The 15,349-nt window shown below is 38.2% G+C and overlaps 1 protein-coding gene across 4 annotated transcripts; it reads left to right on the plus strand.

The window, feature by feature from the left end:
• The first annotated feature begins 3,078 nt into the window (after positions 1-3,078).
• On the plus strand, positions 3,079-8,659 carry LOC137024068 (tripartite motif-containing protein 16-like). Of its 4 annotated transcripts, none has more exons than XM_067391228.1 (6): positions 3,079-3,698; positions 5,262-5,357; positions 5,443-5,676; positions 6,358-6,574; positions 6,671-6,718; positions 7,963-8,659. In XM_067391228.1, the coding sequence occupies exons 1-6, from the start codon at positions 3,126-3,128 to the stop codon at positions 8,481-8,483; spliced, it is 1,689 nt and encodes a 562-aa protein (XP_067247329.1). In that variant the 5' UTR covers positions 3,079-3,125; the 3' UTR covers positions 8,484-8,659. The 4 variants fall into 4 exon arrangements, with proteins under 4 accessions (XP_067247329.1, XP_067247331.1, XP_067247332.1 ...); XM_067391230.1 differs by having other exon boundaries at positions 6,358-6,549; positions 6,685-6,718; XM_067391231.1 differs by having other exon boundaries at positions 6,358-6,548; positions 6,690-6,718.
• Positions 8,660-15,349: the final 6,690 nt, after the last annotated feature.

The raw sequence follows: 15,349 nt of genomic DNA on the forward strand, positions 1-15,349 counted from the left end.
AGGACGAGAGAGGGGAGAGAGGAAAAAAAAAATTCTGGGTCCGGTTCCCAGACACACTGCCGCTCGGTCCTCAGCCTGCCGAGAGGCTTTTCCTCGCGGTGCCACATGCGATGGCACTGGACGCTTGGTGGACGGCCCGATCCTCGACCGCCTCCTGGCTGCCGGCGATGGCTCCTCCGGCTGAGGGCAGCCAGCAGCGAGTCCCCCGTCCCCTGCTCCTCCCCTTAATGGCGGACGGCAGCAGGCTCCGGCGAACGGCGGCGACTCCTCCGCTCCCTCCTGTACGGCAGCCACCCCACCTCGTCCCAGGAGCACGGCATCTGGGTCTCCGTCCCACCTTTCACAAGGCTCCAGTACCCCCGCCTCGGGCAGCCTCTCGCGGTCTTCACACTCCCGTGCTGCCCGAACTCCGCAGCACCGCGATCCCCCTCAGCAGTGAGGGCTCTCCGATACGTTCAACAAAAGTTTAATACCAAAATAAACAAATACAAAATGAAAGTAATGCCGGAAGACCCTCGCGGACGTCTGCCGGCCATACAAACATAATAAAACATAAAATAAAATCCAGGATCGACTCTCGGTGTCGAATCTGTTGCTGTGTCCGGAATCACTTACTTGTTTACTGATTCTCGAATCCATAGCCTACATAATGCATGGCAGTTAAGTGCATAAAGTCTGGTTAAGTGCACTAAGCAAGGAGTGAACAAAATGAAACAAGGAATTCGGACACTGACGAATTGCGTTAGAGAGCTGTCGCAGAAACTTTGTCAAATACATTTATGTAGCTTACTTTAGAAATGGATAACAGTCAGTGACTTTAGTTTGTAATTATACATACCTCCGTGTCAGCTTTAGTATTGATGGTAGCTTATATTATTGCAATAAATATAGATTTGATTTTCCATAGTTAACCGTGTTCATTAAACTAACCATACATATAAAGAATAAAAAATTCACATCAACAATAAACTCATTAATCACTGTACAATCACTGTACATTATTGTATGCATTTTTTATGTATTGTATTAATTTTAGTATCTTTAACTATCGTCTCCAAGCACTTTTAAGACAATGATCATGTGCGTTTAGCACCATCCCCCGACCATTATAATGAGATGAATTCATTAAAGAATCCCTGCTTTCTTGTTTATTTAATTCTGACATAATATCGGACCACAGATGTTTTTCCTGACTTTTCTCTCAGTAGGTATCGGCAATTAGCAACATTGATACTACTCATCAAGTCCTCTCTAAGTGTTGTTTTAATGATGGGATTTTAAGGCTTTGCGTCGGGGAAACATATATTAAGTGTATAAGGACTGCCATCTTGGCTTATTTATGACCCTGTTTTGATGTACAGTAAATGAAGTCGAGGAGTCAATTCCATTAACTCCTACAGTGGGAGTCGGGAGTCGACTCCAAAAAACCTGGAATCGAACACCCCTAGTGAAGATGACTCGCTCCCATATTCCTATTCTGTGTGGTCCCAGGCTACTTGGCTGTGGAGGGATGAAGTTCTCTGTGATCTTCACATTGGAGACGACCTAGAAATCACCCATCTTTATAGCGACATGCTGGCACGGTGAAGAGGAAATTTTCATTCCATTTTCAATAAACAACTGTTAAGGTACTCATTACACTTCTCATTACATAAATATTTTATAATAGTCTCTATCTATCCATCCAGCTGTATCTATCATCACATACTACACAAACTATGCACTACTTTCATGCATAGTCTACCCCTCTACAAATAAATATGACAAAGCTGTACACTGCTTTAACATGTCTTTGTGCACTCGTCTTCATTTTTGTTGAACTATACCTACAAATGCCTTTTGGTTAATGATATTTCTTTTGTTGAATTACAGATCGCAGAGTGTGCAACTGCAGAACAAGACATTCAAATTCATGGACTGACAAAATCTGAGGATGCCTGCAAGTGACGATGAGATCTATACAGTTCCTGCACAGTTCTTCTCTGGAGACCTAATGCCAATTTCATTGATGTGTTACCCATGAAACTGTTCGTGCTATATATCAACATATATATTTTCCCTTTGTTTACTTTTATTCACTATTTTTTTCTCTCTGCACTGGATTACACATTCCAGTAATATTGACTTGGCCTCATGTTAGTATTGCAATTAACCAGATCGAACATTTTCTCACATTTATCAATAAAGTAGCTTAGAAACTGAAAAGATATTGCATATATCTTTCTGCTTTTGAAGTGTATTTGCTTTACATGCTCATTTGTAGTTACTTTAATTGTTTTAATTTGATGGCAATACTGAGCTAAACTGCAAACCGTTTTCCCTCTCCATCCTGTTCTCACTGTCACTGTTCCCACATCTCATCTTTTCTGATAATCCGAGACTCCAAACTACAATGTATGAAAACATGACTCACAGTAAAAATAATCCCTAATTATCATTTAAAAGACCAAATATTTAATGATACTCAAAGTGAAAACATTCATGAGGTATTAATGTCAGAATGAAATATTAGTTATGATAGTCATTTGTTCGCTGTTGTGACATATATGAGTGAAACGGCTTCTGGATCAAGAACAAATGTAGGATTGGGCTTGATATTGTCCATGGGGAATTGATAGAATGGATTGGTGGATCTCATGTGAGTGACAGGTTGCCCCGCCCTCACACTGGTAAAAACATTATCAGAGAAGAGATGTCGCTGCAAGAGGGAGAGAAAGTTATTTTGATTCAAGATTACAAGCAGACATGAATTTAACAAAATGATGTGCATGGATAAATCATTTATAATAAATACTGCGATATTCAAGAATAAAAAAAAGATTTGGTAAATTTGATTTCATGGAGACTTTAAGGAACAATAATTCTGTCTCGCTTCTCTCTAACTTATAGTGTTTCTGAGAATGATTAAACACAATGTGTGTGGAAACACCCATTAAAACTAAATTCTTAGCAGGAATGAGACTCTTCAGGACCAGGAATGAGGAAGCTGCTTTACAAACACACCTGTTTTACAAACATCACTCAAACACAGAACCAGGAAACAGGAATCACATGACTTCAGAGAAAGTGAAACTGAAGTGTAGTTGAGCTGTTGTGTGTTTGTGTCTCTGTGTTCATGCTGTAAAATGGCAGAAGCCAGAATATCTCAGGATGAGTTCATGTGTTCAGTGTGTCTGGATCTCCTGAAGGATCCAGTGGCCATTCCCTGTGGACACAGTTACTGTAAGATCTGTATTACAGACTGCTGGGATCAGGAGGATCAGAAGAGAGTCTACAGCTGTCCTCAGTGCAGACAGACCTTCAGTCCAAGACCTGCTTTAGCTAAAAACACCATTCTGGCTGAAATGGTGGAGAAACTGAAGAAGATTAAACTTCCTGCTGACTGTTACGCTGGAGCTGGAGATGTGCAGTGTGATGTCTGTACTGGAGGAAAACACAAAGCCGTCAAGTCCTGTCTGGTGTGTCTGAACTCTTACTGTCAGAATCACCTTGAACAACATGAGAGTTTCTTTAAAGGAAAGAGACACAATCTAACTGAAGCCACTGGACGACTGCAGGAGATGATCTGCAAGAAACACGACAAGATCCTTGAGGTTTTCTGCCGCACTGATCAGAAGTGTATATGTTTGCTGTGTACGATGGATGAACATAAAAACCACGACACTGTATCAGCAGCAGCACAGAGGACAGAGAAACAGGTTTGAACTTAAAAGAGTCCCATTATGTTCATTTATAGGTTCATCATTTTGTTTATGGGGTCTACTGGAATACACTGTTTTAGTTTGTTTGTTTAAACCCACCTTTCGAAAATTTGGCTTAAAGTCCGCTTAAATAAATAAAAGTCTGCTTAAAATCACAGTCTGCTCTGATTGGTCAGCCGGTCCCAGTCTGTTGTGATTGGTCTACTACTTAGCTTGTGTGTCGGGAATGTAACACGCTTTACCATAACCAGCGATGGGGAGGTGGGGTAATGCCGGAAGAATTGTCACTGGGACGGCACAATGACTGCTGATTATATATGCTTGTAATGATGATTGACAGGACTGAATGATTGGGCTACTTAAGAGGACCCCTTTAAACCAGAAGTTCACATACATCATTTACTCATGTTATTCCAAACTGGAGTGACTTTCTTTTCTGAGGAACACAAAAGAAGGTATTTTAACCCTTTCAAGTTGTTTGATAGGGTTTAAAGAAAAACCTCCTTGCTCATCTAGAAACAAATTCCAGCATATTCAGTTGGACATCTCTATCACTCAGTTACACACATCATGTCACAGTTTAAACTGTGACAAGATGTCAATCATCTTGTCACAGTTAACGTCCTCTACATTTAATTTAATTTACTTTCCTACCGTTTCAGGGAGAAAGGTAGTATCAGGTTGATCTGCCAGCAGAGGGTCTTTCACGAGTTGACTCTCCTCTTGTGTTTGCATAATGATGCATTTAAAAGTTAATGACAAACAAATCATTACAAAAGTTCACAATGTTGTTGCAGATGAAAAATAACATGGATAACATTGAATAAAGATCTTTTTGTCTGATTATATACTGATTATTAATCACTCAAACATATTTATCTAAACCTTTCTACTTAACCAACAGACTCGTCCATCCACCATGTTTGTCATTTATAACACTTTTTATTCATGTTTTTTAGTTATAATCAAATCCACATCCATCGCACAGTGGGTTGTGGTCAATATTATCCATTAGAGTCTGCGCCGATCTTCACTTCGGACTCTAAACAGTAATAATAGATCATCCCGGTATCTTTGGAATAATCATACTATGATTTGGGATACAGTAATTCTAATTTTGAATATTATTTAGGACCATAGTATGCAAATTAAGACATAACATTAATCTTCATAATGATAGGAGAAATCAAATATGCTGGCCTGTTAAGTCATGTGACATGCATGAGCCAGTGAGGTTTGATGTTATTGATGCGTTACCATAATTGATTTGGGCTCTAGAAACAGAGACATTATTCAGAATATCTTCTTTTGTGTTCTGCAAGAGAAAATCATACAAGTTTGAAAAGACATGAGGATGAGTCAAATATGAGAGAATTTACATTTCTGGGTGAACTATCCCTATAAAACTAGACATTGACGAAAATAATACTGACACTTATGAATGAACCTTATCATGAAAGATCTTTAACCCTCAATCTCAGCACTTCACTGATACTGGATTCATATCTGTTTACTTGATGATTTATGTGATGTTTCTCCTGTCATTGGTTTGTCCTTTAGCACCAGCTGAAGGAGACGCAGAGGTTGTTCCAGCAGAGGATCCAGCAGAGAGAGAAAGATCTTCAGCAGCTGAGAGAGGTTGTGGTGTCTCATAAGGTGAGTCTGGAGAAGAAGAGAAGTTTGAGAAGTCTCAGTCAGACTCACTGAAGCCACTGTGTGATTGTGATGTGTGTCCTAACAGCGCTCTGCACAGACAGCAGTGAAGGACAGTGAGAGGATCTTCACTGAGCTCATCCGCTCCATTAAGAGAAGCCGCTCTGAGGCCACACAGCGGATCAGAGATCAGGAAAAGACTGCAGTGAGTCGAGCTGAAGGACGACTGGAGCAACTGGAGCAGGAGATCAATGATCTGAGGAGGAGAGACGCTGAGCTGGAGCAGCTTTCACACACACAGGATCACATCCATTTCCTGCAGGTAACAGAGATCTAGAAGAACAGGATCATAGTGGACTTGAGCAAGAGACTCACAGAGAAGCATTTCATGAGAGCAGAATGAGCCGTTGACTGAAGTGTTGATCTGTGTGTTTGGTTATTATATAATCATCAGTCAGACTCTCATCTGATCTTCTTCTTTTGAAAGAGACGCACTTACAAATGCTGTTCAGCTCTGGAAATCTCATAGGAAACATTTTTATCTGAAAGATATAGTGAGCTTCCAGACGGCAACAGATCAAAACTTCACTAATATTTAAATATTTAGTCCTCAAACAGGAAGTGAGGCTGTATTGTAGCATATTTATACCACAAAACCTGACCTTGAGATCGTGTCCTAAGAGTCCTTGTGAATTTCAGAGCCACTAACTGCTCAAAAGTTATAAATAATGATGATGCTTTTGATCTGTTACATTTATGTTATTGGCAGATGTTTCATCATCAAGTGTTTTCCTAGAAAGTTCACATATAGTGTAAGTGTCAAACACTAGATCTTACAGCTCTAACATGATATAATGAACATGAGAAGAATGAATCTGATGCTGTGAAAGTGCTGGATTGAGGAGAATTACTAAAGATCAACAAGAGCTGCTCAAATGTGACAGTAGTGCAGGTTATTGGCTGAAGTGTGGAGGTGATGAGCTTTGATTTCTGTTTTCTGTAGAGTTTCCAGTCTCTCTCAGCTCCTCCTGAATCTACAGACGTAAATGACGATCCCTTCAGTTCTCTCTCCTCTTTTGATGTTGTGAGAGAATCTGTCCGTCAGCTGAGAGACAAACTGGAGGATTTCTGCAAAGAGGAGCTGAAGAAGATCTCTGACAGAGGTAAAGTCCTGGAGATTCATCTGCTCTCAGAAATGATCCTCCATCACCTCATATCATGTAGAAGATCATATTAGAAATGTCTTAGGAACGGATGCAGGGATCATTTTCTCTTGACATGATAATCACACTCTTCATGTCTGTTGTTTTCCACAGTCACTTTCACCAACATTGTTCCCAGAACCAGGAACGATTTCCTACAATGTAAGTCACTAAACAAGCAGAGAAACTCACTGAGTGTGTTCATGTTCTTCCTGTAGAAGGAGAAAGAAAACATGACAGAAGAGTTTCATGAGTTTTAATGTGAATTAGTGTTTCTTAAGAGGGCGTTCAGAGAACATCAGCAGTCACTGAAATCAATATCTTCAAAAGGTGTTGAGGAGTTTAAGCACATAAATGTCAAATACTTACAAGATGAAACTTTTGGTAACACTTAAAGCCCTTATGGATAATGCATTATAAATGTATATAATCTTTTCATGAATAATTATAAGCAAAGTTAAAATGCATTATAATATTTGCAGATTCTGAAATTGTTTGTTTGTCATGTGTTTTAATGCATTATACTTTCTAAAAGTCACCAATGAAATCCAGTTAATGGAGTAATCCACATATAAAGAACAGACCCAGAATAGACGGTGTTTCATTTCCATCACGACTGTTTACTTCAGTGTTTCTGTCAGCTTTCTGTAGCACAGATGCTGAACTTCCAGTGAAAACAACTTCTGTGTTTAGCGTTCAGACACAATACGTTTTCAATGTTTTTTCTTGTTTTCCATTAGAAAAACTTTTGAATGCTTCCTCTTTGCTGATTGGCTGCAGTTTGTGATAATCTACATAATTAAAGTTTCAGTGCCAAATTTCTAAAGCATTTATTTAACATTCATAAATATAATGTGATTCACTTGGCTTTTTTTATCCTTGGGAAACTAGTGATAATATTTAAACTATCCAGTCAAATCTGTTGTGTGGCATTCAGTGACATTCATTTTAAATGATATTTAGGTGAATAATAATAGTAATCACACAAAATGAAATATTATATAGAAAAATATATATATATTATTTACATTTTTTACATTTTTTATGCATTTGGCAGACGCTTTTATCCAAAGCGACTTACATTGCATTATACTACACATTTGTATCTGAGTATGTGCAATCCCTGGGATCGAACCCATGACCTTGGCATTGCTAGTGCCATGCTCTAACCACTGAGCTAAAGGAAAGCTATATTATATATTTCATGACAGATAAAACATTTGTTAATGTTGTCTTAAATAAGTCTCTTCTGATATTTGATCCAAAATACAGTAAAAACAGTAATATTATGAAATATCCTTTTCTTGGGTTGGTAAAGGATCTAAATGATGGATAATGATAATGATTTGCACAGGATATCAGACGGATTCATAATTCCTGATTCTGATGTGTTTTATCTCCATCAGATTCCCATCAGCTCAATCTGGATCTGAACACAGTGAATGAATACCTCAATCTGTCTGAGAGGAACAGAGTGATTACTTACACTAACACGGTCCAGTCGTATCCTGATCATCCAGACAGATTTGATTTTTGGTCTCAGGTGTTGTGTAGAGAGAGTGTGTGTGGACGCTGTTACTGGGAGATTGAGTGGAGTGGAGATGTGTTTATATCAGTGTCATATAAGAGCATCAGCAGGAAGGGAGGGAGTAATGAGTGTTTGTTTGGATGTAATGATCAGTCCTGGAGTTTGATCTGCTCTTCCTGCAGTTACTCATTTTGGCACAATAACATACAGACTGAACTCCCAGTAAAGTCCATCAGCATGAGAATAGGAGTGTATGTGGATCACAGTGCAGGAACTCTGTCCTTCTACAGCGTCTCTGGAGACACAATGAGCCTCATCCACACAGTCCAGACCACATTCACTCAACCGCTCTATCCTGGGTTTTATGTTTGTTATAATGGATCAGTGAAAATGTGTTGATGAATCAGAATAGACTGTAGTGTGTGTGTTTGTGACATATATCAGGACACAAATGACATGGGTATTACAATGAAAGGGAGACTTATGAGGACATTACCCATGTCCCCATTTTTCAAAAGGCTTATAAATCATGCTGAATGAGTTTTTTTTTTTTTTTTTTTTTTTTTTTTTTGAAAGTAAAAATGTGCAGTTTCCTGTGATGGGTAGGTTTAGGGGCAGTGTAGGGGGATAGAAAATACGGTTTGTACAGTATAAAAACCATTACGCCACAATTCACAAAAACAAACCTTTACATTAAAAGGATACAATAATATCATAGAGTGTAAATTATTATATTTATGAAAATTAATAAATGGATGCTGCCTTATTAGGAGAATAAAAACCCTCCCCACACCTTCCCCAAACCCTCCCAAATAAACACTTTTAATATTTTTAAACACTCATTCGCAGTTTATTTCCACTTTTAGAACATTTACATTTTTATTGAAAATAAATGCGAGCTTGGCAAAAGGCGGATTTGAATCTGCTTCGATCGCGTTAAAAGCCAGATCTGTGAGCCTTACTCGCTACTTCTGCGCCACAAAAGGAAGAGAGACACGAAATGGAAAACATTCTGAAACAACTTCAGAATTCAGATTCACACATTCATTTTTTTTAAAGTGTTAACAGCAGTATGAACTGACGGCATATCTATGGATTTTTAAGGTAATCAGCGAAACTACCTAGTTCACATTGTTATAGGTGTTTATTCTATTAAAGGATTAGTCCACTTTCAAATAAACTTTTCCTGATAATTTACTCACCCCTATGTCATCCAAGATGTTCATGTCTTTCTTTCTTAAGTCGAAAATAAATGAAGGTTTTTGATGAAAACAGTACAGGATTATTCTCCTTATAGTGGACTTCAATGGAGCCCAAACGGCTGAAGGTCAAAATTACAGTTTCAGTGCAGCTTCAAAGAGCTTTAAACGATACCAGACGAGGAATAAGGGTCTTATCTACAGAAACGATCTTGTCGTTTTAAAAAAAAAATGTAAATGTATATGCTTCATATAAACAAATGATCACCTTTCAAGTGGTTCCGCCAAAACCGCACTTTCATATTCTTCAAAAAGCTTATGCTGTATGTCCTACGCCTTCCCTATTCTACTTATTAGAATTAGAATAGGAATTCCATTAGAGTTATGCTCATCTTTGCTCGCTCCTTTTAAGTTATCTTGAATAAAACAGCAAATTTTTCATTAAGCACATACAAAAGACCTAAACCGGAAGTGATCTAATCTGTTTTACCGTAAATAAAACTCTTTACAGACATAATTAACTGTGGTTTGAATTTGAATTTAATTTCAAAAATTGATCCAAATACAATGCTTTTAGTTTTTGTCAAATTTAGAACCTTTGTTCTTTAACATTAATGACAGACAGCTTTAGTGGCTGCTGTCACTTTAAGGTCTGCTGCTGTTCGGTTGTTAAGTCTGACGTCAAGCGGCTGAGCTTCCAGAAACGCTCTTTCTCATTCCACAAGAAAACGACAAACGGTGCTGATATACACACACGATGTGGTGTAATTACCAAAAAATTATGATCATAACCTTTATCTCCATACCAAAATCCCAGATAGCCAGACAGTGATTCATCTTAAAAATCATTAAAATATTAATGTCTGTGACGCTGTAGGCACAGAGACTGTTGTGTAGACTGTATTTTAAATGTTTAACGTTTTAAAAATTTAAATAGCGCCCCTGATAGCACACATACATCTCAGAGACGTCTATTTGATGTGCGTGTTTACGTCTGGAAGCAGTATTATTTAGGGTAGTGACTCACAGGGCGGGACAGGCCCCCCAATGCCCGCCCATGGTGCCGGGACTGGTCTCGTTTTCTCACAACTCTTTAAATTTATTTAAAGGGCTTATTGCAGGTTAGAACTTCAGTGTTTTAATGTATAGAAAAATAATGTATTAAATAGATTTTCTTGAAAAAACATGTATAAATACGGTAATTAGGCTTCTGGAGTCGTTTTTTTGTGAGAGAATCTTACTTCCGCATCTGAAAAATGCCAAATCGGAAGTGACGTAACTCAAGGGAGCGCGGTCAATATAAACAATAGACCTTTTTCAAACTTCCGGGTTTTTGGCCCTCGCCGTGCAAAGGTTTTTCCGGTTGCAGTGATAGATAGCCTTGTTCAGAACCAGCTCGGGAATCAAAGTCGTTTTACGAATTAAATGCCATGAAAATGTTTGAACGTTCTTGGTGAATTATTGGTGAGACTACAGAGCTCTCATTAAGATCTACATTTAATAAATAATTCAAAGTGATGGCGGTTAAACTGGTTAAATTATTCGTGTCTGTTTGGCGCGGCTGTGCATTATCAGGCTCCATGTGCTGTAAAGACAGTGCCTGCTTCTCAACGTGCATACTATACATCCTAAATAGTAGTCTATGTGACATTAGTAATATTCAGTACTGTTTAGGTTGGATATGCACATTGGGATGTACGCTATATAGATTGTTTTTAGTGACGTGCTGGGGAAATGATCAGCTGGCAGCTCCCTTATCACACAAGCCTGATCCTCTGATTCATGAAACAGGACCGCTCGCACCCTGATATTTCTGGATATAAACACTTCAGTCTCTCACTCGTATTTTCCTGTCGTCATCATCATAAAGTGTGTATTATGCACAGTGTTGTGCTGTTGCAACATTAATGCAAAGACTGATAGTTGTAAAGTGTGGTGTTGGAAATTAATTTTGTCTTAGTTTAATCATTTTAATCGATCAGGATTAATTATAACATAATGCTTGAATGTGGGATGTGATGCCATATGTGATTACATGCTATATATTTTTAAAACATATTAAACGACAATATGTACCTCGACTTTATATCCCCTAGCCTATTGTGATTTTTTTTTTATTATTATTATTAATTAATTATATAAATAATGTTCATCGTAAGTGATACGATCGGGGAAATTGCTGAATGAGTAGCTGTGTAGCCTTTACTGTATGACAGCTGGTGATATAAATCCACCTGCCGGTAAATACGAGCAACGGTCTGAGTGGCCGTATAAGCTACAAACCAGTAGAAAATAATTTCTTTATAGATTATACAACAGCAGGTTGGAAAACAGAAAAGGTAAGAAGCGATATTTGAGAAAAAGCATATCAATCTAATAGCCGTAGACGCACAGCGGAACTAACTTTACCCATCGTCACGTGATTTCCGATTCTTGTGAAAAAGGTCTATTGGAAAACAATGGATCGCAATGACAGTTCGGACGCTGAGGAAATTATAAATGTTTATTCATACTCGTATTACAGACCACAGCCATACAATTAGCCTGCTATGTGTTTAAGAGAGCAGGGACAGGCCAGGATTAGACGGTCAAAAGAGATAAATTGAGCTGTTGTGTGAGGAGAACAGGACAGAGACCGATGTTAGCTTAGCTAACATGTGCTCAGACCACAATATTGTACAGATTATTATCATGAATCAGGCAATAGCAAAGCTATTGGTCATCTAGGACTAACGTTATTGATTACTAATAACAGAATCTAATAAACCTTGATCAGGCCTGTGTCACACGCGTTAATATCCGTCCATACTAAAGTTACGTGATATAGCGGTTTCTCATCACAACTGATTTGGTAGTTAGCAAATGAAATAATAAAATAATAATAATAAAGATTCACGGTGCACAATTCACGTGTTCATCAAGCTGCATCTCTGACGGATCCGTGATCTCCCGCCGGCGGCCGAAAGTTAGTGTATGTGTTTCATGTAATGTTATCGTTTATTCATTAATTCTGTGTTATGAGTTTATTCCATGCCCATTCACTGATAGTGTGAGGATGTATATGACGCCGTGATTATGTAGTTGTGTGAACTTGAATGTATATATAAGTTTACATACTTGGCATGAATGAAATTGGATTGCATTACCAGCACATAATTCAAAACTGTTTTGTGTGAGTGTGAGACTGTATACATCTGTGTACATAGTTTGTATACATCAGTGTTGAAATTGATTCAAGTAAAAACGGTGAAGAAGCGTGTGTAAGTTTATTCATTTAATATAATCATTTACAGAAGTATTACAATGTTGAACTCCATCATATCGCCAGGATGATAATCCTCCAGTCTATAATGAACGCGTTTTTCGACGCAGATGCAGAAGTGAAGTCCCGTCTCTTCACCTGCACAAAACAAACCCCGGCACAGAAGATAGCAGCGTAGTTTTTCTTGTTATTAAACCTCTGTACTCGATGTCCTGACAGGCTGAAGTTTGTGCAACCTCCACAAACACAATCATTTACCATTACGATGATAATAGAATACAAAACTACCGAAAACGCACTGATTCACGGCCGCTGTTGCTAATTACCAATATATTCTGCACTGAATCAACACAGAGCTCTGCGAACATCTCCCTGTAGTGACGTAAAATGACGCGACGCTGGAAAAAAAGCGTTTTTTACACTTTATCTACTAAATTCATATGTCCTGCAAAACATTTTTAAACCCTGCAGTACCCTTTTATATGGTATTTTTGTACAAGGTTATATATTTATCTCGAAAAAAATGTTAAACCTGCAATATGCACTTTAAGACTTATTTAATTGCTCTTATGAGTATACTTGACAAACTTGACATTTTGGCATAATTGTGTGTGTTATTATTTGTTCAAGCATGAAAGAGAACTTGATTCTGGCGTGTGTCATTCTGTGCATTGTGTGTGTGTGTGTGTGAGAACATTCACAGACAGTGTGTTCTTGTTTGTCTTGTCGCACTTAAATGGTTTAAAGGCCACTGAAGAGTGTTGGATTATTCAATGCATTATTCAATGTGTTGATGTAATTTCAACTGAAACAGGAAGACAGGGTGACATATCGAACAGCCCCGCCTCTTTTTTTAAATAGCCAATGGCGTTTCGTTTATGTTACTGCTCACCAGGGGCTTGTACCATGAAGCCGGATTAGCTGGCTAGCCGGTTAAGTTTCAGATTACTTTGCACCAATCCTGGGTTTTAGGTACCATGAAAGTGACTTGACTTTAAGCGGTGTTCATCACCATAGTAACTTCTGCTCCACAGCTAACCTGCTCCAGGACAGGTTATGTTCTGGATAAGAGATCTCAAACTGAAATTGGACCAATCAGATGTGAGCAAAGTGATAGTGACACATCCAACCCAGTAAAGTCACGCAACCAGTTTCACTTCCTCCAAATTAAAGGTCACTAAATAAAAACAAATATTTAAAGATGAAATTGTCTGGGTTTAATGATAATTAGAATTATTTTATGATTTATATAATTATTATATGATCTATATTATTATTAATCCATTACACACAAGCAATTTTAGTTTAACAGTTATTAAGCATTTAGTTTAAATGAATATTAATATATACAGATCATATAAGCTGTAGAATCAATAACTCTTTAAAAATGACTACATGTGACCTTACATGTATGAGTCTCTATTGCTATATATTATCAAGCAACTATATAAACTAGCTTCACAAGTTTCACTTGCACTGATAGAGCAAGATCATTTATTTTATTTGTCCTCTTTCGTGGACAAGTATTTTCTTTAGTGTACATGCATTTAAATTCTTCATTTTCTTCAATCTCTTAACCTTCAGCAAAAGAGTTTTGAATCGCGCTAGCTCTCTTGCGAGAAGTGAATCACAGTTTCTCTCTGTTGCAAGGCATGTGATTGGCTGTTTGTCAATGATGTCACGGATTCATGTGCACGCGCTCCACAAACTCAGGATCAAAGCCTGAGTTGACAGAGAAAGTTGATGATCAGCGTCATGGTACCAACAAAGCCGGATTGGAGTGGTTTGGTTTTTGTCAACTCGAAACTAATCCTATAACCCTGAGTTTGTTCATCTACCATCATGGTACAGGCCCCAGAGCTGTTAGACTCTGTAAAACATATAGATTTAATATATCGCTTTAATATACAGCATTCTGTGCAGAATTCACATGGGTCCGATACCTTTTGTGGTCTGAGCCAACTTGCGCATATGATCCGCTCTGTGCTCTCGTATCTCTGGACCAGACTGTGCTCATGCTGCGGCAGTTCATGTGACACTAACGTGAAAACGGACTTCATTCTCATCAAAGGAAAGCATATTTACACTGTCTGAATCTTTCCCTATATAGTGCACTATGTGCCATTCAGCATGTAGACACTAGTAAATGTGTGAACAAATGAGGAGGGGGCGGGACTTCAGATTCTAGAGAGCATTTGGTTGTACCGAAGATTTGACGAGAAACTTCGGCCTAGAAAATCGCAACTTTTCATTTTCCGTCGGTCTTAGTACACGATGTAACTACAGGAAAAATATTGAAACGGATGATGCTAACGGTCTAATCAGATTCAATGAACTATGCTAAGCTATGCTAAAAGTGGTACCTCCAGAACCGGAGATCGGCTGAATGGATTTGAAAACGGTAAAACTCAACTGTTTAACTCTAGGGGAGTTGGAAAATGAGCCTATTTTCAGAAAAAGTGCAGTGTTCCTTTAAGGCTAACATATTCATAATAAAAGCTAAAACTTTAGAAGCATTTGCATGAAGAAGAGCATGATCACAAAATGTAACTTGCCAAAGGATTATCGAAAAAAACAGATGCTGTGTGAAATCTTTTTACCGCATTAAACTAAAAAAAAAAAAAACCTTTAACACATTAACGTTGACAGCACTACTATAACCGATGTGTTTATGTGAATACGAGTCAAGACGGTTGTGACAATATTTTAATGTGTATTGGACCATTAGCGCAACATGAAAAAGAGGCGGCCTGCGTACGCACTGGGAATGAAGCACATGAAATGAAATCATGCACAATTCAGAC

Source organism: Chanodichthys erythropterus, chromosome 8 (assembly GCF_024489055.1).
Source record: "Chanodichthys erythropterus isolate Z2021 chromosome 8, ASM2448905v1, whole genome shotgun sequence".
Taxonomy (NCBI): Eukaryota; Metazoa; Chordata; class Actinopteri; order Cypriniformes; family Xenocyprididae; genus Chanodichthys; species Chanodichthys erythropterus.